Below are 25,347 nucleotides of genomic sequence, written 5' to 3' on the forward strand. Positions count from 1 at the left end.
ACATAGGGGCAGTATTATAGTAGTTATATTCTTGTACATAGGAGCAGTATTATAGTAGTTATATTCTTGTACATAGGGGGCAGTATTATAGTAGTTATATTCTTGTACATAGGAGCAGTATTATAGTAGTTACATTCTTGTATATAGGGGGCAGTATTATAGTAGTTATATTCTTGTACATAGGAGCAGTATTATAGTAGTTACATTCTTGTACATAGGGGCAGTTTTATAGTAGTTACATTCTTATACATAGGGGCAGTGTTATATTATTATTTTTTGTTCATGGGTTAATAGCAATGTGATAATGGAAAACATCGAAAATAAAGGAGCGGGCAGCACTCTGCAGGTAGCTTCAGACAGCTTTATTTTTCGATGCTGACAGGTGTAACAGACATGAGGGAGTGGAGGGAGGGGAGCACGAGGACGACGGTACCGTTTCGCACCTCTAGGTATGGACCCGTGAAAGCGCCCCTAGAGGTGCGAAACGGTACCGTCGTCCTCGTGCTCCCCTCCCTCCACTCCCTCATGTCTGTTACACCTGTCAGCATCGAAAAATAAAGCTGTCTGAAGCTACCTGCAGAGTGCTGCCCGCTCCTTTATTTTCTATGAATTGATGGCTTCATCTGGGCAATAGCACCACGGTTGAGACAGCAGCTTCCATCATACCAGGAATTTTTTCAGGATTGTGCCCGATGTCACAAAGCAACAACCACACTGCTTAGTGGTGAAACGAGATCATCTCACTACCTCTTGAAAGGGTAAGCAGTGCTGTGCACTTTTCCTTCTAGAATGGAAAACATCAATTGATCAATTACACAGGTCTGTAAGGGTAAAATTCTTTGAAAAGTAAGAGATCATTTTTGTATACTTTTGATTGCTGAAAAAAGTGTGAAACCTGCTACTGCTGTGCACTTGAAGGATATGAGAATTTAGATTTTATTCTCAAGAAACTTAAGTACCAGGATCAAGGATGGTTAATATGTGGTGACCTGAAAGTTCTCTCTCTTCTATCCTTCAGCAGCAATGAGGATACACAGGAGTGAAGGAAATTGCACTCAAGAACATTAAGCTTGGAGTGATAAAGCAGTGTGTGAAAGCTTTACCAAAACAAGGAGAGACTATGTGCATATATATGTGTATATATATATATATATATATATATATATATATATATATACACACAGTATATATTGTTCATTCCAATCCTCATCCCACTAACCCAACTCCTCTTCCTGTCCTCCGCTCTGTCCATCTTGTCTGTGCTCCCTGACTTCCTGACCCTCCGTTTGTCTTGTTGCCTCCGTCCCGCTTTCCCCCTTTTGTACTGACGTCCCTCTTCGGTTTCTGACCTCGGCTTGCTCTCTGACTATGGTTCTGCTCCCCATCTGTACCTGACGTTTCCCCCCATCTACAAACCTTAGGCTTTTATGTGACTTTGGCTCCTCTTCCTCCTTTGCACTGACGTGACCTCCCGGCTCTGACTTTTGGCTTGTATGACCATTCTGCTACCTCCCCGTCTAGATACTGGTGACATCTAGTGGGCAGACGCCACATTACACCTAGGAGCTCTGCATCTCTTCTGTGTACCTGCGCCCCCTAGTGGTAGCATTACAAGATGAAGCTGTTTTGTGTGGAGAAAGGGGCTAAAATTCCTTTAAGCTGCTGTGCTGGAGTAATCCACATTTACCGGAAATGTTTAGATAGACAAGGGGGTTATACCAGATACTGAAAGCAAGGGTTCACATACTTTTATCACTCATAGATGTGATACTGTATAATTATAATTTTCCTTTGTTAATAATTAGCAAGGTCAAATATCTTTTACTTATTTATTGCTTTGGTTCTTTTACCACTTTTAGGACTTGTATGAAAATCTGATATAGTTTTCGGTTAAATTTATATACAAATATGGAAAAGTCTGAAGAGTTCACAAACTCTTAATTACTGTATAGATACATATACTGTATATATATATATATATATATATATATATATACATATAAAATTATTTCTTTACCAATGGAAATCTGCTCCATTGTTTATGCAGCGCCCCACGGGACAGGTGCATTTAACCTACTCATTGTCGGGTCGTCGACTGTCGTTGTCACTTGCGGCCTATCCCGGCTCCGTTGCCCCGAGGCATACAGAAGATGGCTAGGGAAGGATGATTGGAGTAGTAGTGAGGTGTTTGTCGTGATGCCACCTGTAGTATGCGACCAGGGAATGGGCCGCCGCTGGTGTCGCTGTCCTCCGGGGCAGATGGTGGTAGCAGCTATGGATGGTATTATTCCCCACAGGTAGAGCGGGCCCCGGGGAGGATGGTGAGGGGAGTAGTAATGGCAGCGGGGAGCGGCAGTACCGGTAATAAAGAGACAGAGTCTATGACTGCGGTTCCAGGTTGTTTACTCACTTTTGTACGATGCCGCTCACCCAGGTAATACCGGTCACTTCCTATGATGGGCTCCGTCGAACCCGAATCCCTTTGGAGATCAGTCCAGTTTGGTGTTTGGTGGGTTTCTCCTTGTAACGCCTGTCTGTGGATCTCCTGGCTTGAAGCTACGAGGGTACACTGGGTTTTGCGAGATGTACCCGTGTCCCTATCTGCAGGTGCCTCGGTTCCGATGTGGGGTCTGGCTTGATGCGAGGCCCCGGATCCTATATGGCACTGTGCTGTCGGGCGCTGTGTGGTCAGGGAGGCTTGAAACTTTCCCCGTCCAGGCAGATTCTGGAAAACCAACATGAAGTATGATCTTCCCTAGGGCGTCGGTTCCGTGGGGAGCAGAGATCACTCTCCCGACGGCAACCGTGTGAACTCTTCCTCCTTCCCACCGGAGCACCTGTGAGGCACGTCTGCTCCTTTTCTCTCCTGCTGGAGAACTAACTGTTGTGTTGGCTCCTGACTCCCCCTGCTGGCTGCACCTCCCCCCTCCCAGGTCCTAAGCTAGTAGGACTGGGGCCCCTGTTGAGGGCATCCTGTAAATGCCACTGTTGGCGACCCCTTTATTACCCGACCTTAGCCTTGTCCCCAGTGGGAACAGGGCAACCTGATGTGTATTGAGTGTGTAATGTGGTGAAATCAGGACTGACCCCCTCAGGAACCGGGTTTAGCATTACACCCAAATTTAGGTGCAATACTCTGTGGCGACTGAAGCCACAGGGGCGCCACATTTACATCTATAGTCCTGAACAGGATTGGTGATGAGGAGCTTCCGGAGGTGAACGCCAGTCGTCCAGCGCTACATGAAGGTGTACATCTTTTCATGACTAAGGAGCGTCTGACTACATCACATCTCCTCATGAGACCAGCATGAATAACGTCAGCTGTGATAATCGGGCCAACAATGTCTAACTGATCTTTTTTTCCCTCCTCATTTCTAGCAACCCCAGTCAACGTCTTAAAAGCCCTGGAACTCAATGAAGAAATTGAAGGAGTTACGTTAGAGGCCGGACTCTGTACACATAGACAAGGAATTGAAGAAACAGATATTGCTTTTCGAGTGGAGAACAGAACGCACTTTAGCGCCCCAACTAAGCAGTTATATCCAGGTATGTTGTGACTATCAACTAATTAAAAACTAACATCCGGTGAATGTAGAAATAGATTTTTTCATTTTTATTTTTTTTTTATGTAGGCTAAAATTGTTTTTTTAGCCCCTCAGCCTTATAAGATTGCAAGTAGGGTTAATGAAATCACAATACATGTGATGTGATGTGTTATACTGTCATACGATGCACAAATATGAAACTATAACTGCTAGGTGTTGTAGGTGTAAATGGCTGTATGCAAGTGTCTGTAGGTGTATACGGCTGTACGCTGTGTGTAGGTGTATACGGCTGTACGCTGGTGTCTGTAGGTGTATACTGCTGTACGCTGGTGTCTGTAGGTGTATATGGCTGTACGCAGGTGTCTGTAGGTGTATATGGCTGTACGCAGGTGTCTGTAGGTGTACCCAAATAACAATGCCAAATGTTTGTAAAATAACCCCTCATACTCTACTCAAATAATATCAATATACCGTGTTCAGATAATACCAACATATAGAGCTCACATATTAACACTTACCATACTCAAATAATATCGACATAGTCTTCAGATAATATGAACATATAGTGCTCACATACTAACAGTATACCATGCTCAAATAATATCGACATTTTGTCTTCAGATAATACGAACATATAGTGCTCACATACTAACACTATACCATGCTCAAACAATATCAACATATTGTGTTAAAATGATCACCATGAACTTTTAAATTACCACCATACAGTGCTCTAATAACACCAATATATGATGCTCAAATAATATGACCATGAAGTACTCAAGCAATACCAACAAACAGTACTCATATGATAACACTATATAATGTTCAAATGATACCAGCATAGAGAGCTCACATAATACTAACATACAGTGCTAAAATAATACCATCATGCAGTGCTAAAATACAATCAACATATAGTGCCTAAATAAATCCGCAATACATTACTCTTATAATGCCTCCACATTGTACTGCTCTAATCCCATTAAACATTGCTCAAATAATACCACTATACAATGCTCAAATAGGGGCCACATACACAGTTTAAATAATATTTAATGGGCGGACCCGGACTGGACTGTAAAAGGTGCCCGGGTGCCAGACCAGGGATTTTGGGTGTTTGATCCAGATCCGGCACTCGAGAAATTTAAAAAAAAATGAAGAAAATAAGAATGAAGCGACTGCTTTATACTCACCGAGGCTCCGTCGCGGCTGTAAACTGCTCCCGCTTGGCTGTCTGCTACTCCTGTGGCCTCCCTTGGCCGCTCATCATTGCTCCTTCATATGCACTGCTTTGCCCACTCACCGGCCTTCCTGGCATCTGTGATTGGTTGCAGTCAGACTCGCCCCCAGCCTGTGTCAGCGTCTAACGGCTTACACACAGCCGCTATCTGCGGGTCGCTATCATGGTATAAAAATAAATAAATATAACAACTGGCGTAGGGTCCCCCCATATTATGATACCCAGCACAGCTAAAGCATACGGCTACAGGCTGCCGCCCCCAGCCCTGCACTTATCTTAGCTGTGTATCAAAATAAGGAGAACCGCATGCAGCTTTTTTTTTAACTATTTAAATAAATGATTTAAAAAACTGCATGCAGTCCCCCCTAATTTTGATACATAGCCCGACAGCTGGGGGCTGCTATTCTCACAATGGGGAGGCCTATGGTTATTAGGCCCTCCAGCCTAAAAATTGCAGCCTGTAGCTACCCGAGATTGTCGCATCCTTTAGATGCGACAAGCTTGGTGCTTTACCCGGCTCTTCCCAATTGCCCTGATGCGTCGGCAATCGAGGTAATGGGAGTTCACAACTGTCATCAAGCCCAAAGTTACATCTGAGCCTGGAGAGACCGAAAACATGTCCGATCTCTCTAGGCTCCGGGAAACACTAACAAGAAGGACCCAGCTGGCAGCAGTGATGTCATTCAGTTCACCGGAGGTCATACCTGGGTTCCCACGGTATGACCTCTGCTGACATTAAAGTATGGGGCCGTGCCTGCACCCCGCAGCCCTTTAACACTAACAGTGCCAGTCAGGGGTTGGGGAGTGCAGCTCGCACCCCCTGCCAGCACTATCTATCACTGTTAAAGTGCTGCACATCTATTCATGAACAAGGAGGTTCAGAATGAGCAGATCTGTTCATCCTGAGCCTCCTGGTTCATGAGACGTGCAGCATTCGTCTGTGAGGACTCCACTATTATCCTCCTGTCCACTATAATCATGCAAGGGGGGATGGCTTCAACCCTCCCACTTCTATTATGAACAACTCCATTCCCAGGTGGACTGAGAAAAAGAATGTTTATTCCATCTGGAAAACACCAGGCTCCATTTTGAACACGCCCCCTATCACGTGACAAATTCCGTCATACCTGGAATGAGCCCATACATTCTAGGCTCATGGCAGATGCTAGAGTGTATGGGCTCCTTCAGTTACACTGCATTCCCCGCCCAACAGCCGTCCTGGTGCCTGTGATTGGTGGAAGTCAGGTGACATTCAGGATGAGGGCGCGTCTGACTGCAGCCATTCACAAGTGCCAGTGGGTGGGGAAATCAGTGCATATTCATGAGCAATAATTAGCGGCCCAGGAAGTGAATGCGAGGCCTGTGTACAGCTATGCCAGAGTATTGGTAAGTACAGCGTGCTTGCTCTCATTTCCCTATGCCTTCTACCATCATTTTTAATCTCCAGATTATGATCCCATAGACTTATATGGGGGCCTGGATTATGGACCGGATCCACATTTAAAAAAAAAAAGAGAACAGGTCCCAGGTATTTGCGAGACCACCCATCTGTAAATATGAGTATGCAATTAATACTAAATGGTACTCATATAATACATTGTTCAAATAATCCCACCCCATAAGGACCAAAGACCTTTCTGATGTAATATAACTATGTTACTTTGTGTCTTGTTGCTGTGTTCTGTTTTGCTATGGTGTATAACCAGTGACATGAAACCGTCTTCCTCAACCTCACTTCTCCTTTGTAGTTTGTCTGTTCCTCACCCAGCTTTTTTGAAGGGAAAGAGCGGTCACAGAAAATATTGATTTGATCTTGCGAATTGATGAATATAAACTACCGTACTTCTTCTATTTTTTAAAACATTCTGACTTTGCAGCAGTTTTTCCACCCTTGCATAAAACATATGCCCAGCAATGGACATACTGTATATATGTACAGTCATGACAAAAGTGTTGGCACCCTTGAAATTGTTCCTGAAATTGAAGTTTTTCTCCCGGAAAATTATTGCAATTACATGTGGGTTTTTTTATACAAATGTTTATTATTTAAAACAAACAAAGAAAAAAAAAACCAAAACAGAAAAAAAGGGCAAATTGGACATAATATCACACAAAGCTTCAAAACGGGGCTGGATAAAATGGTTCTCCCCATCAACTTAAAATTTGTTTGCACACCCTTTACCCTTTGGAATTAATATCTGTAATCAGTCGCTTCCTATAACCATCCACGAGCTTCTTCCTCCTCTCACCTGGAATCTTGGACTCTTCTTTATAAACTGCTTCAGGTCTCTCATTTCTGAAGGCATCTTCTCTTCTCCAAACAGTAATTCTAAGATATCTCCGCAGGTGTCAAAGGAACTTAGATCTGGACTCATTGCTGCCACTTCAGAAATCTCCAGCACTTTGTTTCCATCCATTTCTGGGGCTTCTTGAAGTGTTTTTAGTGACTGACCTGCGGGAAGACCCATGACCTAGGAAGCAAACCCAGCTTTGTGACACTGGGCACTACACTACAACCCAAAATTTTTTGGTTCAGATTTCATGATGCCTTGCACACAGTCAAGACACCCAGTGCCAGAGGAAGCAAAGCAGCCCAAAAATATTCTCTGACCTCCATCATATTTGACTGTAGGTCCTGTGTTCTTTTCTTTGTAGGTCTCAATCTGTTTTCGGTAAACAGTAGAATGATTTGCTTTACAAAAAAAGCTCTATCTTGGTCTCATCTGTCCACAAGATGCTTTCCCAGAAGATTTCTTTTTTTTGGCAACCTGTAGTCTAGCTTTTTTTTATGTCTCTGTGTCAGCAGTGAGGTCCTCCTTGGTCTCCTCCATAGCATTTCATTTCATTCAGAAGTTTACAGATAGTTCATGCTGACACTGATGGCCCCTGAGCCTGCAGGGCAGCTATAATTTCAATGAACTTGATTGGGTATGGTTATCCACCATCCGGACTATCCAGCATTGCAACATTTCATCAATTTTTTTTATGCCGTCCACGTCCAGGTAGATTAGCTACAGTGCCATGGGTTGTAAACTTCTTAACTATGTTGTGCACCATGGACAAAGGAACATCAAGATCTCTGGGGATGGACTTGTTACCTTGAGATTGTTGATATTTTTCTGCAATTTTGGTTCTCAAATCCTCAGACAGTTCTCATTTCCTCTTTGTTCTTCATGCTTAGTGTGGCACACACAGACACACAATGCAAAGATTGAGTCAACGTCTCCCCCTTTTATCTGGTTTCAGGTGTGATTTTCATATTGCCCACACCTGTTACTTGCCACAGATGAGTTTGAATGAGCATCACATGCTTGAAACAAAGTTGTTTACCCACAATTATGGAAAGGTGCCAACAATTTTGGGGGGATTGTGTGAAACTATTTCCAATTTGCATTTTTTCCCTCTGCTTTTTGTGTTGTTCCAATGCACACCAAGGAAATAAGCATGTGTGTAATAAAACATGTGTAAGTGCAATAATTTTCTGTGAGAAATATTTCATTTTCCGGAACAATTTTAGGCCTCCTTCACACGTCCGTGTCTCTGGTACGTGCTTGGTCAGTTTCCTCACGGGTCAGAGACATGGGCACACGTAGACCCATTAAAATCAATGGGTCTGCGCACACGTGCGTGTTTTGCCATGGACTGTGTGTACATGTGGAGCATACGTGTTCCCGTGTGCTCCACGCGTAGAAATGTCAATTTTTCTCCGACATCACAGGTGTCACACGGCCCTCACACGGCCCGCACACGGACTGCACGGATGTGATCCGTGTGACACGCACCGGAGAAACCACACGTGCCTGTGGAAAAAAAATAATTTCTATACTTACCTTCTGCAGCGCTGCTGTCTCTGCCGCTGCTGTCACTTGTTTCCGACCCCCGCTCATTATGCTCACTGCATATTCACTCCACTGCGGGCCGGAAGCAGCAGCAGCGGGGAGTCGGCAGGACCGGAGACCGAAGATCAGCACCACGGACAGCAACGCCAGGGACAGGTGAGCAGAAAGTTCCCGTTCTCCGTGTGTTATCTGTGTGCCATAAACACGACACATGGAGGACAATACGCACCTTTGACACGTCCGTGAAAATCACACATGTGAAGGGGGCCTTACGGGTGCCAGCACTTTTGGTTATGACTGTACCATACATCCATGCATTGTACAGATGGGTTAATAGTTCAGTGAGGTGGGTACCATATAAAACCTTATTTCTCATGCAGCAGCGAAGTGACTTCACATAGAAGATCTTCAAAGGTAGGTACAAATGTTAACCACATATTGTGCCCAATGATTTGATGAAGAATCATTCTCAGGTCCCCACACGATCTCTTAACGGCATGTGCATCCGATGTCTTTTAAACTCAGGTGAACCAGCCCAATTTTTCAAGCAGATGATGCTTTATGAAACTGATATTTTTTTTCCCTGAAACGTCTGTTGTATAATTTTTACGACCGTTTCATGAGCTTTTTTATGGCATTTTTTTTTTGGAGTGCATGCCCATGGTTTTTCCAACGTCTTTTTTACTGTCATTTTCTGGCAATTTATTTGTCATTGCATTGGTTAATACAACTATTAGTGTGTTGTAAGCAAAAATGATGGAACGACATTCCAAAAGATTTTCAAGCTTCTTTTGAGTTTTACCATTAACTTGTATTGAGCAAATAAGGACAAAATAGTGATTAACAGTATAATCTACACTCCAACCAACATAACATTAAAGAACGAGAGAACCAGGGGGATTTTTTTGTAGATTTACGCTAGCTACATAATAGCTTAATAATACCTCGACGCGCACGTTTTGTGTTTCTTCCTCGGTGGGCCGTGATCACGAAACGTGCATGTTGGGGCACGTTACACCAGACGTCCAACCTGACATGGGGGAGCTATAACATTTAGTCACTTGGTCATTTAGAGGTTTTCCTCTTGATTATACTGATTTATAGTTACGGGGTAACAGAGTGACTGATGTATTAGTATATCTCTGTGGGATGGTATTTACGCACTGTGTGTGGTTATACAGCCTCATGAGTTTTTGATTAAAAATATATGACTGATATGCTGGGATATATTAACCCCGCTGTGCTCTGTTAACAATGTACCCACGTGTGATAATTAATTAAACCATGTTCAGACCTGTCATGCTGTACAATCGGTGTTTTTCCTAGGGACTTCCCATGTTCACCTGATGTTTACATTATGTATTTAAATTATTGTAACTACCTTTTGCTGTGAGAATTGACTTTAATAAAATTTCTTTCTACTTTTGCAAGAAGATTCTGATTTGAAGTATTATTAAGCTATTATGTAGCTAAATCTACAAAAAAAAACCCTGGTTCTCTCGTTCTCTAATTAACTTGTCTTGTAACGTACAGAGCGCCTCCAGAAGAGAAAACACCAGAAAAATGGTTGGGTCACTTCTTTTGACTGTTTGGTGTTTTTAGTAACCGGAAGTGGTTAAAAAAATGTTCAAAAGCCTGAACATGTGCACAGCAAGTTGTTTTTAAATAGAAATGTATATGTTCGTTATTTTGATGTTTTCTAATACGTTTTTGAAAAAGATATTGTGTGCACATACCCTGAATGACGCAAGTGTCACAGCAGAGAGTACAGACACTCAGCGTGCCATGCAACAAAAAGGTAACAACGGGAATGGTATAGAAGAAAGGTTCTAGCGATAGGGAGAATGGAAAGGGGGCACCTCCTGCAACTCATCTGAATCTCTACCCTACGCTCCTTAAGTCCCTATATAGGGCCTTACCCCAGTGGCCGTCACGTGCCTATGTCCTTACTTGCCTTGAACTCACCCTGACAAGTGAGTAGGCTGGCAAGAACACTAGTCTCACCATTGAAAATAAGGGAGACAGACACAAAATAAACACAAAAAGGAAAAAACTCCAAGCTCCTCCAATGCAGCTAAACATCACAGCTGCAACTGTCTCGACTCCTCAGCTTCTTCCAGAGACAGGCTCCTTATAAAGTCTTCAGCATAGAATGAGAATCTATAACCGGCATCAGATGGTAACACATATGAATTTTTATAGAGAAAGGGTGTAGGCACAAAAGAGCTGCACCTGAGGTTAAGGTTACAAAGCTTAGCCAGATAGGAAACAGTCCTTAACCTCTACAGCACCAAAAGAAATTAGATTAACTCAAATACAAAACCTACAAACAATAAGGCATTGTGACCTTCTGGTCCCAGACTCGCCCCAGAGGAGGACACAGTCATGACAGCAAGTCAATCTATGACAACACATTGCATAGCGCAGAATTGGGGCTCACAATCTAAATTCCCTATCAGGATGTCTTGCAGTGTGGGAAGAAGCCAGAGGAGCCTAGAGGAAAGCCAAGAAACCCGGAGAGAACATACAAACTCCTTGAAGATGTCCTTTGGTGGAATTTGAACTCAGGGCCCCATGGGTTTAAAGCAAATGGGTTCACCACTGAGCCACCTTGTATGGGAGGGGGGAGGTCAGCCAAATTTAATGCCAATGACAGATGTATGGGGACAAAAAGATGGGCAGTTGAGTTTCAACATGTCCAATCATTTTGCTGTCAAAGGAGGTAAGAAACCACCAGAGGGGTCTTATGCCGGTGTCACATGGTACGATATGTTGGGCGATATGTCGGCGGGGTCACGGAATTCACGACGCACATCCGGCATCGTTAGAGATGTTGTACCGTGTGTCACCTCCACAATGCGGAAGGAAGGGGGTGGGCGGGATGTTACGTCCCGCTCATCTCCGCCCCTCCGCTTCTATTGGCCGGCGGCTGTGTGACGTCGCTGTGATGCCGAACGACCCTCCCCCTTCAGGAAGAGGATGTTCGCCGCCCACAGCGAGGTCGTCCGGGAGGTAAGTGCGTGTGACGGGCGTTTAACGACTTTGTGCGCCACGGGCAACTAATTGCCCGTGACGCACAAACGACAGGGGCGGGTACGATCGCTCGTGCGATCGCATGATAGATCATACCGTGTGACACCGCCCTTAGTCTCCTTTCCCCATCTAGAGTACATACTCATTCAGCCAAGGGTGTATATGCATTTCTAGATTGGAAGGAACAGCGTTATAAAGTTTATGGCAAGCAAAAAATGAGACAACGGGGAATTAGGAAGCCATATTCAATGTCACTAAGAATATGTAGTGTTGGAAAAACATATCCAAAAACACTAAAATCTTCATTCTATCCATTGGTACAGATGACCCATTCCCAGAAGACTTCTCCATTCTCATCACTCTCAAAGTCAGGAAAGGAGCCCAATTCTTCCTCTTCTCCATTTACAATGATAAGGGTGTTCAACAACTGGGTGTGGAAATTGGGCGCTCCCCAGTATTTGTATATGAAGATCAACATGGAAATCCAACCCCCGAGAATTACCCCTTCTTCAAGAAGATCAACCTGGCTGATGGCAAGTAAGTGGCTAATGATCCGAGGCTCACATACAGGATCTGGGAAATACAGTCTAATTTTTTAATCTATTGGAAAGTGGCTTTTGTCTTAAGAGTTTACGAACTTGTCATAGATCACCCTGAATTAAAGGGAATTTGTTGTAAAAAATTGTCTATACTGGGAAGTATTGGTGATTGCACAGGAGGAGGAGGAGGAGGTGAGCTGTGATATCACCTATTGTGAATGGTGGATCCTGTGTTATCTACTGTAAATGGAGAGGATATAAGTCATTATAAAGGCAGAGGTGAGCTGTGACAGCACCTATTCTGAATGGTGGATCTTGTGTTATTTACTTTATACAGAGGTATTATCAGCCATTGTACAGGAGGAGTAGGAGGTGAGCTGTGACATCACCTATTGTGTATTTAGGATTCTGTGTTGTCTACTGTATATAGAGGAGTTATCAGCCATTATACAGCAGGAGTAGGAGGTGAGCTGTGACATCATATATTGTGTATTTAGGATTCTGTGTTATCTACTGTATATAGAGGAGTTATCAGTCATTGAACAGGAGGAGGAGGAGGTGAGCTGTGACATCACCTATTGTGTATTTAGGATCATGTGTTATCTACTATATATACAGGAGTTATCAGTCATTGTACACGAGGAGGAGGTGAGATGTGATATATCATATATTGTGAATGATGTAATATACTGTATACAGAGGAGTTATCAGTCATAGTACAGGAGAAGGAGGTGAGCTGAGACATTACATATTGTGAATGGTGAATCCTGTGTTATATACTGTATATAGAGGTTATATTAGTCATTATATAGGAGAGGAGGAGGTGAGCTGTGATATCACCTATTGAAACTGAGGATCATGTGTAATATACTGTTTATAGAAGTGTTATCAGTCATTCTACAGGAAGGAGAGGAGGTGAACTGTGACATCACCTATTGTGAATGGTGGATCCTTATTATTTACTATATATAGAGGTGTTATCAATCATTATATAGGAGGAGGTGAGCTGTAACGTTATGTATTGTGAATGGGGGGATCCTGTGTTAGCAGCTGTGTATATATTTGTCACCTTTTATTGTGATCCTGTGATATTTTCCCCTTTGTACAGATACAGGAATAAACATTTTCCTGCAATCACAATATCACATTTTGGTGGCCTTTTATAGGGTATCTTGAATGATTTTACCATAGTGACTGTGTAAAATTAGGATATGTGATATATAATCACTACTTATGGATTATGGTTTTTGGGGTAAATTAATAACTAAATTTTGAGCCCGATTTATCAATTTTCTTCAGAATTCTGACATAAAAGCATCTGAAGTGTGGCAGTATTTTCTTTTCTATACAATTTATACAATTTGGCTTCTAGTTTAAAAAGTGTCGTCTTGTTAGGAAATCCTATTTATGAATACCGTATTGGTGTACAGATATTACGCAGGTTAAAGGGGTCGTCCAGTGAAAATAAGTGACCACCTATCCATTCTATAGGGGATAACTTGGGCCCTGTGCTCACATTGAATATTTGGTGAGGTTTTTTATCTCATAATTTGTAGCCAAAACCAGAAGTGGGACAATCAGAGGAAAAGCATATGTCCGTGTTCACACATTGAGTATTTGGTGAGTTTTTTGTACCTCAGAATTGGTAGCCAAAACCAGGAGTGGGACAATCAGAGGAAAAGCATAAGTCCGCGTTCACACATTGAGTATATGGTGAGTTTTTTACCTCAGAATTGGTAGCCAAAACCAGGAGTGGGACAATCAGAGGAAAAGCATAAGTCTGCGTTCACACATTAATTATTTGGTGAGTTTTTACCTCAGAATTTGTAGCCAAAACGAGGAGTGGAACAATCAGAGGAAAAGCATGAGTCCGCATTTATACATTGAGTATTTGGTGAGTTTTTTACCTCAGAATTGGTAGCCAAAACCAGGAGTTGGACAATCAGGGGAAACGCATAAGTCCGCGTTCACACATTAAATATTTGGTGAGTTTTTTACCTCAGAATTTGTAGCCAAAACGAGGAGTGGAACAATCAGAGGAAAAGCATAAGTCTGCGTTTACACATTGAGTATTTGGTGAGTTTTTTACCTCAGAATTTGTAGCCAAAACCAGGACTGGAACAATGAGAGGAAAAGTATAATATAAATACGAGCACCACTTCTATATTTCTTACCCGCTCCTGGTTTTGGCTACAAATCCTGAGGTAAAAAACTCACCAAATACTCAATGTGTGGACGAGGCCTTATTGATGAATGGGTGCCCTACCACTAAGGGGTACTTTGCACGTTGCGACATCGCTACTGCGATATCGTCGGGGGTCAAATCGAAAGTGACGCACATCCGGCGGCGGTAACGACGTCGCAACGTGTAAAGCCTAGGAGAGATGATGAACGAGCGTGAAACAGTCAAAAATCGGTGATCTGTGTCACGTCGTTCATTTTCATAATGTCGGTGCGTCCGCTGGTACGATGTTATTTGTCGTTCCTGCAGCTCCACATCGCTGTGTGTGAAACCGCAGGAGCGACAAACATCTCCTTACCTGCGCCCGCCGTCCACCAGCAATGCGGAAGGGAGAAGGTGGGCGGGATGTTTACATCCCGCTCATCTCCACCCCTCCGCTTCTATTGGCTGGCCGATTAGTGACGTCGCTGTGACGCCGAACGCATCGCCTCCTTGAAGGAGGGATTCTTTGGCAGTCACAGCGACGTCGCCGACCAGGTAAGTGCGTGTGAAGCTGCCGTTGCGCTAATGTTCACTACGGCAGCTATCACAAGATATCGCATGTGCGATGGGGGCGTTTACTATCGCGCTCGGCATCGCTATCATCGGCTAGCGATGTCGCAGCATGCAAAGTACCCCTAAGACCAACACTTAAGACCCATTTTCTACATGGATGCCGGAAAAAGCTAAGTACTTCGCTGCCCTATATGAAATGAATGGACCATCTTTCTTGGCCTGGGGAAAGGTGATAACTTTTCACCAGACAACCCCTTTAAGAATTCCAAATTTTACCTGTTGGCTGATATTGGCGTCAAGCAGCAGAATTGTGAATTTCACTCTGGATATGAATCATCTCTCACTTGTACACTATAAGTAATTTCACTACAGAAAGTGAATTGCATTGTGTTGGTAAAGGTCCAGGAAAAAGTCAACAGACGTAGGTGTAGGAGTAATTTGTGGATCAGATGAATTTGATCCAGTTTATTGTGGTTTGTTGTGACTTTTAGTAACGGGTACTTATCACATTACACAATCAGCATTAGTATCATTCTCGGTGAATGCCGCCCTGGCAAGAGTACAGAAGACTGTCACCGAGGCGGATCCCATAAATTAGAACTGAGACGAGTGAGATTATTCACCATGAGATCGGTCTAATGATATTTGCTCAACACATATCACAAAATCATAGGAGATCCTTGCCAACATTTTCATCATGTCCGTATTCGAAGAAAGTGATGGCGGTATTAATAGCATGGGGTGGAGAACGTTTTCTCTTATGGTGATGTCCATTCTCATACTACACCTCTTGAGGGCATCTTCTTTCACATCTCTTGAATGTTCCTAGGACATTTGCCATTTCTCTCGGGCATCTGGAGGCCTTCTTTTTTCCAGTTGCTTACTGAACATACCAGGAGAGTTGGCAAATATTTCATAGGTTATGCACGAGCATGGACCCATAACAAAAACAAAATATGGCCCAACTGTCCCCCATGTATGTGATGTGACATCATTCTAGTATAGAAACACATGGAGTTCTGAACTCCTCCTTAGTGTCCTAGATGGCAATAAAGTTCCAACCCATGCCATTGCTAAGAATATGTTGGACAGAATTACTCAGCGCTTTAGCTATAGAGGGTACGTAGGATACAGTCTCACCCTATCCTTATTGCATGGAAAGACCCAAAGACCTTATTACCTCATATGAAGACACCAGTGTTGTCAATGGCACATGAAAGGTGGTGGACCCTATTACCACATCTGTCAACTCTTCCGTAAAGTCCGGACTGCTCTTCATAAAAGTGGTGACCTCCTGGACTCTGCGAAGAGTTGGTAATCATCCCAATGCTGCCGAATCCTCCCGAAACCACCTAGAAAGAAGCATTTTCATAGAGTTTCTTCTGACGGGGCAGTGGGAAAAAGAAGATGTATGGTCTTTGCCTTTGAATATTCTTGGAAGACCCTTTGCATCCTTCTTATTGAATTCTAAGATTCCTGTTTCCTTTATACTGGAACATTAATGAAACATCTCACGCTAAGCATTATCTTTAGCGTTTCGTAGAGGTGTAAGGTTCTGTACCTTTTAATGTCCACACATACTGAACAACTACTCCTATGTATTCATGAATTTATAGTCCCTTCCACTGGCACAATCTCAGTAGGACTCCATAACAAATGTATTCCTCTTCATCAATGGCTTGACCAGCATTGATGACAACCCTGTCACTGGTCAAGTGATCAAACTACTACTCTATGGTAGGCTATAACGTGATGACCTGGAGTGAACAAAATGTTCCTCCTTCAAGTGCCTCCTCCAAGTATGGTTTGACCTCTTTAGCAGTGTGCCCAAGTTTCTGCATCTCTGTGGTTTAGGACAACATTCAATTCCTGTACAATGCCTGTACAGTAACAATTGTTGCTTGAAAAGGGGAATTTTGGCACTTGAGTCCATCTAACCAACGGACGCAACGTATGTGTCATTTCACAGGATTCCGTTCACAGGAATCTTGCAAAAAATTTTGCAGAATACCATAATTCCTCAAGGTAACACATTGTGACGGATGCAAAACAATGGAAGTGTGAAAGCAGCCTAAGATGATGGTGGTGACTAGCGAAGTAATTATATTGATGTACACAGGAAAGGTATTATAGTAGTTATATTCTTGTACATAGGAGCAGTATTATAGTAGTTATATTCTTGTACATAGGGGGCAGTATTATAGTAGTTATATTCTTGTACATAGGGGGCAGTATTATAGTAGCTATATTCTTGTTCATAGGAGCAGTATTATAGTAGTTACTTCCCCTTATGTACAAGAATATATTATAGTAGTTATATTCTTGTACATAGGGGCAGAATTATAGTCGTTATATTCTTGTACATAGGGAGCGGTATTATAGTAGTTATATTCTTGTATATAGGGGCAATATTATAGTAGTTATATTTATGAGCATAGGGTGCAGTATTATAGTAGTTATATTCCTGTACAAAGGGGGAAGTATTATAGTAGTTATATTCTTGTACATAGGGGCAGTATTATAGTAGTTATATTTATGAGCATAGGGTGCAGTATTATAGTAGTTATATTCCTGTACAAAGGGGGAAGTATTATAGTAGTTATATTCTTGTACATAGGGGCAGTATTATAGTAGTTATATTCTTGTACATAGGGGCAGAATTATAGTCGTTATATTCTTGTACATAGGGGCAGTATTATAGTAGTTATATTCTTGTGCATAGGGGGCAGTATTATAGTAGCTATATTCTTGTACATAGGGGGCAGTATTATAGTAGTTATATTCTTGTACATAGGGGCAGAATTATAGTCGTTATATTCTTGTACATAGGGAGCAGTATTATATAGTTATATTCTTGTATATAGGGGCAATATTATAGTAGTTATATTCTTGTACATAGGGAGCAGTATTATAGTAGTTATAGTCTTGTACATAGGGGACAGTATTATAATAGTTCTATTATTGTTCAAAGGGAGCAGTATTATAGTAGTTATATTCTTGTGCGTAGGTGTGTCACGCTGTACAAAGGGCAAGTAAGATGTAGTACGGCGTATTCCCCACTAGGTGGCAGCATAGTAGTGAAGGAGAGTCAAAGTAACACTGTAACAGAAAGGCAGCTGAAGTACAGCAGAGTAACTTCAGCAGGCAGTTAACAGGCGAACCACCAGGGGACAATAGAGTAGTCAAACAGTCAGGTTCTAGACAGGAGAGATAAGTCATAGGAAAGGGAGGAAAAAAAATCAAGCCAGAAAACAGAACCGAGTCGGAAGCCGGGATATCAGGTATGCAAAGGGAAATACAAATAAAAGAGACGAACGGGAAGGGTACAGGTCAGGGCACGGTAACAAGCAGTCAGATCAAACAGGAATTCTCACCAGAGCAAGTCACAGGCTGCATGTTACGGTTGCTGCGAGCACTGGAGACTATGTCCAGATTTCTTGCTACTGCACATGTGCGAGCGCTGGAGACTAAGTCCAGATTTCTTGCTACTGCACATGTGCGAGCGCTGGAGACTAAGTCCAGATTTCTTGCTACTGCACATGTGCGAGCGCCGGAGACTAAGTCCAATCTTGGAGCCATTGCACATGTGCGGGTGACATCATCGCTGACACGAGGTCACATGTCTCTGACACCTTCTATGCCGATTGGTCGCTGGTCATGTGCTTGTGACGTCTTGCTCGGTGATAGGCCAGCATGACGTCACTCCTGTCGTTCTGGAAGCGGATTGGCTCTGGTGTCCTCCATCTTGGATGAGGCACAGAGTCTATATAAGACCCTGACACACGCCGCATGGTGCTCAGTCCTCTTGGTTCATGCATATGAGTAGACGCTCTGTGCGCGTTCCTCTAGGCATTCCTCTGTCTATGCTAGGTGAGCGCTACCGGCAGGGTAGCGTTCTTATACCTTACAGCTTCGGCTGCTGTCCGTATCCTTACCTCTTAGGGGAGCGGACATAGGCAGGTGCCTGAGGCACATGGTCTGGCTGGGCCTTGTGATTGTACTCGTAGGTGGACGTTGCCGCTAGGGTAACGTTCCTTATACTGCGTCTGGCAGTTGTTCGTATCCTCGCACACTAGGGGAGCGAACAGAGGTAGGAGCTTTGTGCGGCTTACGCTGCTGTTCGTCTCTTTTGCACCACTAGAAGAGCGGACCTAGGCAGGTGCCATATCTAGTGGTTCGTGTCCTCGCACACTAGTGGAGCGAACGCAGGTAGGAGCTTTGTGCGGCTTACGCTGCTGTTCGTCTCTTTTGCACCACTAGAAGAGCGGACCTAGGTAGTTGCCATTTCGCACACATTGCCTTTGTCTCTGTGATTAACAGAGATCATTCCACACACCCTCCAAGTAAGGGAGGAATTGCTTTACTTTCTTATTATATCTTTCTGTGAGTTAACAGAGGTATTGCACTCTGCCATAGTCTGCAGCAAAGTCTTTGCACGGTGGACCCTGACTGTCTGATACTCCTTTCGGTTATTATCAGACAGCCCCCCGTAACACTGCAGAGCAAAACTATAACCAGCACAGGAATGCAGGTTCAGAGACCATATATAGTGTCTCCTGAAACCAGAATGAGGCTGATGGGAGTTACCCCCTGACATGACCAGTCCAGGTCTGTGAAACTCTGGAGTGGAGAATACTGGTCCTGGATCATGACAGGGGGCAATATTATAGTAGTTACATTCTTGTATATAGGGGGAAGTATTATAGTAGTTCTATTCTTGTACATAGGGGGCAGTATTATAGTAGCTATATTCTTGTACATAGGGGGCAGTATTATAGTAGTTATATTCTTGTACATAGGGGCAGTATTATAGTAGTTATATTCTTGTACATAGGGGTAGTATTATAGTAGTTATATTCTTGTACATAGGGGGCAGTATTATAGTAGTTATATTCCTGTACATAGGGGCAGTATTATAGTAGTCATATTCTTGTACATAGGTGGCAGTATTATAGTAGTTATATTCTTGTACATAGGGGGCAATATTATAGCAGATATATTATTGTACATAGGGGGCAGTATTGTGTATGTACTTCGTCATTGCCGTATATAATAACACAACATAGTAATAAGATAATTCTCTGTGTATGATACTATACCTTAAAATAATAAATATCATAAAGTCATCAAATAACACTACTATACTATAAGTAAGAAGTTTAAATACCCTTAACGTCCTCTGTCACAGATTAAGGGACATTAAATTTGACACCAATTAATACAAAACTTGAACAGAAGATGGAGGTTGGTGCCAGGCTCCCTCTGTCGGTAAGTCTTATTATAATGGTATGGCTGCTCCAGCTGTTACACATGCTACACAATCCTCTGGTGTGCATCCCACTATGGTATTTCCATAAAATTATATATATATAATTAAAGCAATTTATTAGGAATAAGCATCCTTCCCAATTAAATTGTGATTAGATTATGGGGGGATTTGGCGGTGCTGAATCATAGGGTGCATTTTTGGCAACACAGCTGCAGCTTATCCATAGTTGGGAGGCCCCAGGAGCAGTGAGAGCGCAGTGCTTACTGCTGCAACAGCATCTAAGCAAGTCTAGTCTTTATGAATCTTTAAGCCTGCTTTACACCTTACAATTAGGTCTGCGATCTCGTATGCGATGTGACACGCCCAGGTCGCATATGCGATTGAATGAGATTGCACGTAGGTCGTTCATTTGCTGTCACACGAGCGTTAGTAGTCTATGTTAAATTGATCAATTTTGTGTGCGATCCTTTAGATCATGTGTTCTGTGACGTATGCATTGGGCACCCTTTTTTTTTTTTTATTTATTGACTTGCCAAGCGTGTGTAATGTGTAGGGGTGCGTTTTTACTATGTCATCTGCCGTTCAGCTCTGCTACATGGCCGCTGACAGCAGACACAGACAACCATGTAGCAGCGGTGAATGGCAGATGACAGCAGACACAGACAGAGCCGCACTGTCAGAATGAACTCGGGTGAACTTCACCCGACTTCATGGTCATGCTGCGGCTCTGTCTGTGTCACGTCCTGATTAGCGGTCACCAGTGAAGGGCTCACCGGTGACCGCTAATCTCCTGAGTAAGTGAATTGAGCAGCCCTCTCTCATATACTCACCAATCCCCGATCCCCGGCGCTGCACGGCATTCACACTGCTCCGGCGGCTTTTACTGTTTTGAAAAAGCCGGCCGCCCATTAAACAATCTCCTATTCCCTGCTTTCCCCGCCCACCGGCGCCTATGATTGGTTACAGTGAGACACGCCCCCACGCTGAGTGACAGGTGTCACACTGCACCCAATCACAGCAGCCGGTGTGTGTGTCTATACTGTGTAGTGAAATAAATAATTAAATAATTAAAAAAAACGGCGTGCGGTCCCCCCCAATTTTAATACCAGCCAGATAAAGCCACACGGCTGAAGGCTGGTATTCTCAGGATGGGGAACTCCACGTTATGGGGAGCCCCCCACCCTAACAATATCAGCCAACAGCCGCCCAGAATTGCCGCATACATTATATGCGGCAGTTCTGGGACTGTACCCGGCTCTTCCCGATTTGCCCTGGTGCCGTTGGCAAATCGGGGTAATAAGGAGTTATTGGCAGCCCATAGCTGCCAATAAGTCCTAGATTAATCATGTCAGGCGTCTATGAGACACCTTCCATGATTAATCTGTAAATTACAGTAAATAAACACACACGGCCGAAAAAATTTTTTATTGGAAATAAAAAACACACACACATTCCCTGGTTCACCACTTTAATCAGCCCCAAAAAGCCCTCCTTGTCCGGCGTAATCCAGGATGATGCAGCGTCGCATCCAGCGCTGCTGCATGGAGGTGACCGGAGCTGCAGCACACACAGCCGCTCCGGTCACCTCCACGCAGGTAATGAAGACAGCCGCGCGATCAGCTGAGCTGTCACTGAGGTTACCCGCTGTCACTGGATCCAGCGGTGGCCGCGGGTAACCTCAGTGACAGATCAGCTGATCGCGCTACTCACCGCTGCTCCGGTCAGCTCCAGTCAGCAACTGAGGTGAGTAGCGCGATCAGCTGAGCTGTCACTGAGGTTACCCGCGGCCACCGCTGGATCCAGTGACAGCGGGTAACCTCAGTGACAGCTCAGCTGATCGCGCGGCTGTCTTCATTAGCTGCGTGGAGGTGACCGGAGCGGCTGTGTGTGCTGCAGCTCCGGTCACCTCCATGCAGCTGCGGTGGATGCGACGCTGCATCATCCTGGATTACGCCGGACATGGAGGGCTTTTTGGGGCTGATTAAAGTGGTGAACCAGGGAATGTGTGTGTGTTTTTTATTTCCAATAAAGGATTTTTTCGGCCGTGTGTGTTTATTTACTGTCACTTACAGATTAATCATGGAGGGTGTCTCATAGACGCCTGACATGATTAATCTAGGACTTATTGGCAGCTATGGGCTGCCAATAACTCCTTATTACCCCGATTTGCCAACGGCACCAGGGCAAATCGGGAAGAGCCGGGTACAGTCCCAGAACTGCCGCATATAATGTATGCGGCAATTCTGGGCGGCTATTGGCTGATATTGTTAGGGTGGGGGGCTCCCCATAACGTGGAGCTCCCCATCCTGAGAATACCAGCCTTCAGCCGTATGGCTTTATCTGGCTGGTTTTAAAATTGGGGGGGACCGCACGCCGTTTTTTTTAATTATTTAATTATTTATTTCACTACACAGTATAGACACGCCCACCGGCTGCTGTGATTGGGTGCAGTGTGACACCTGTCACTCAGCGTGGGGGGCGTGTCTCACTGTAACCAATCATAGGTGCCGGTGGGCGGGGTAAGCAGGGAATAGGAGATTGTTTAATGGGCGGCCGGCTTTTTCAAAACAGTAAAAGCCGCCGGAGCAGTGTGAATGCCGTGCAGCGCCGGGGATCGGTGAGTATATGAGAGAGGGGGATAGACTGACATGGACAGAGAGTGAGGGACAGAGATAGTGACGGACTGACAGATATTAGTGAATGACAGACATTGTGAGGCGCTTCAGAACGCAGTTTTTCAGCTGCGCTCTGAAGCTGACCTTTTTTAAGCTGCGGTGCAGAGCGCACACCTGCGCACATAGCATCAGACATCAAAATCGTATGAGGGATGTCACACGTTACAATTGACTAGTTTCGTACTACTAAACGTCCAATGTATGAGGAATAAACGACGTGTATGCGATCACCGTATTTTCGTTCAATATCGATCGCATGTAGGTTTCACACACAAATACATCACGAACGATGCCGGATGTGCGTCACTTACAACTTGACCCCGACGACGGATTGAAAGATTTATTGAAGTGTGTAAAGCAGGCTTTAGAAGCCGATAAAGTTTGAATAATGCTAATCGAATGCCCACTCTTACACTGATCCACAAGGTTTGTTGGAAAGTCAGGGAACTTCAGGAGCTAAAAGGGTTACGGCATATATTTTTGTTTTTGGGATACTCCATTGCTTCCTATCATATACCGTTTACCGGGCTTTGATCGGTGAAATCAAAAAGGAATAAGAAAACTGTCTCATATTCTAATAGGTGACAAAAACATGGAAGCCAACTCACTCACCACTGCAGCTGAGCTGAGTCCTCCCCTGCTCTCCCATGGCCGTCCATATACACTTTTGCTGCCTCCTTGCAAGGCCTGTGCATGCGTGCCTGCCCTGCTTTTAAAGGGTCGGTGCGCCATTACCTGGAAGTGCCACTCAGCCATACACTAGGTACTTAAGGCATCCTCCCAATAGGGGAAGTGCCTGTACAACGCCTTTAGTTAATCAGTTTACCTGTCTGCTAGCTGGTTGTCAGGTCCCGTGCTTTTATCCTGTTACCTATACCTGAATCCGCCTTCCCATACCCGTCTGACCCTGTCATGCTCACCGTACCAGCTGTCCTGTCTGCCTCAGCCATCCCGGTTACACCTGCCTGCACTAGAGACTGTACGTGCCTGGGGTCACAGGTCATAACACCACCACACCCTACACCCCAGTTAGGAACACCAAGGCTAACCAAAAATCCTTGTTGCCTTCCTCCAGGGACTGATGTCCACACCAGGGGGTGGGCCAGGCAGTTGGCTCCGCCCACCGAGGAGTTCACAGCCCTGGAGGCGGGAGAACCAGACAGATGAGTTTAGAGGAGTGAAGTAGAAGGAAGTGGTAAAGGAGGACAGTGAGAGTAGTGACAGAAAAAGGAACAGTTAAGAAAGCCTGAAGCTGGTCCGGGTGTGTGCCCCGGACTGAGACAGCAAGGTCAGCAGACGGCGGTGACTGTCTGCAGGGGTGGCTGTTTGGAGGTTGCCGAAAGGACCGCGGACGGGTGGTGGCCCGGCGGTACCGGAGCGGTATACGAAGAACAGTCAGCACCAGTGGCAGGGGCCTTTCGGATCCCGGCAAGGCTAAGAGTCGCCGTGAATTTGCCAAATCCGTTAGTGAAGGGGACCTCTGGGTCTCCCAACAAGCAAGTCCCGATTGAAGGCAACAGTCCAACCGTTACAGAGAGACGCCGCCACCGCCAGGGCACCAGTTTCTCAGGGCCAGCGCCTGCGGGCAAAGTAGGGCTCCTCCAGCCCATATCCAAGCCGGGGAGCGGGTTACCGGTGGGAACCCATCGAAACCATCATCATCATAGGTGCAGGAAAAGGGACCGTCACCGTCAACTACTGGGGAAAAGCAAGTGCAGCCGTCCGTGGGAACCGTCTTTCCAGCCGTGTGTTTTACCGAGAACTGTGTCATCGTCTCAGGCTGAGTGAGTACCACAGTGCCGTGCGGCACAGCGCTGCCCCCACGTCCCTGCACCCCACCAAGCCCTGCATCACCCTCCTCATCACTGGGCCCCGGGACAACCAACCCCCTACCCACGGAGGGGAGGACTAACATCTAGCTGCTCCATACCATCACTCCCGGGATCCCCATACAGAGCAGCGGTGGTGTCAACAAATCACCACAACCGTGGGTGGCGTCACGGACAATAAACTATCCCAAAACCCAATCCCCTTTCACTCACGGGCGAGGAGCGCCGCTCGAGTCCCCGGGATCCGGCCCATCGCTCGAGCCACCGAGCAGCAGCAGCAGGCCGCAGTGCCAGCCGGACCCGAGCAGTGGTAGAGCGCGGCGTCCCCTCCTCCGCCCGCGACACCTGCACCTGCGTCCGTCCCTGCGTTCCCCGCCCTGAGAGTCAGCTGAGACAGTCGTGAACACTGCCCTTGAAATGGCACCTGGAGTCTGCCCCGGTGGCCGTGTAGTTAAGCCCCTTTCACATCAAAGGTAGGCATGGGTTCTGTGGTCCAGTGGGTCCACTCCTACTTCTGCTCGCCTTAACACTGGCGAGCGTTACACTCCATATGTCCTAGATACAGATCACAATGTGCAGATGCGCTTCACATGATGTGGACACCTCCAGACATAGAAAGATTTAGGAAGGGAGAAGGG

General features: G+C 44.8%; 1 protein-coding gene across 1 annotated transcript in view; it reads left to right on the forward strand.

The window, feature by feature from the left end:
- COL5A3 (collagen type V alpha 3 chain) overlaps window positions 1-25,347 on the forward strand; it is a 307,612-nt gene that overhangs the window by 75,183 nt on the left and 207,082 nt on the right. Inside the window, exons 2-3 of the mRNA XM_075346486.1 lie at window positions 3,379-3,546; window positions 11,984-12,197. Of these exons, the coding sequence (XP_075202601.1) occupies window positions 3,379-3,546; window positions 11,984-12,197 (382 nt within the window). The remainder of the gene's footprint in view (window positions 1-3,378; window positions 3,547-11,983; window positions 12,198-25,347) is intronic.

This window comes from Anomaloglossus baeobatrachus, chromosome 4, assembly GCF_048569485.1.
Source record: "Anomaloglossus baeobatrachus isolate aAnoBae1 chromosome 4, aAnoBae1.hap1, whole genome shotgun sequence".
In the NCBI taxonomy this organism is placed as follows: domain Eukaryota; kingdom Metazoa; phylum Chordata; class Amphibia; order Anura; family Aromobatidae; genus Anomaloglossus; species Anomaloglossus baeobatrachus.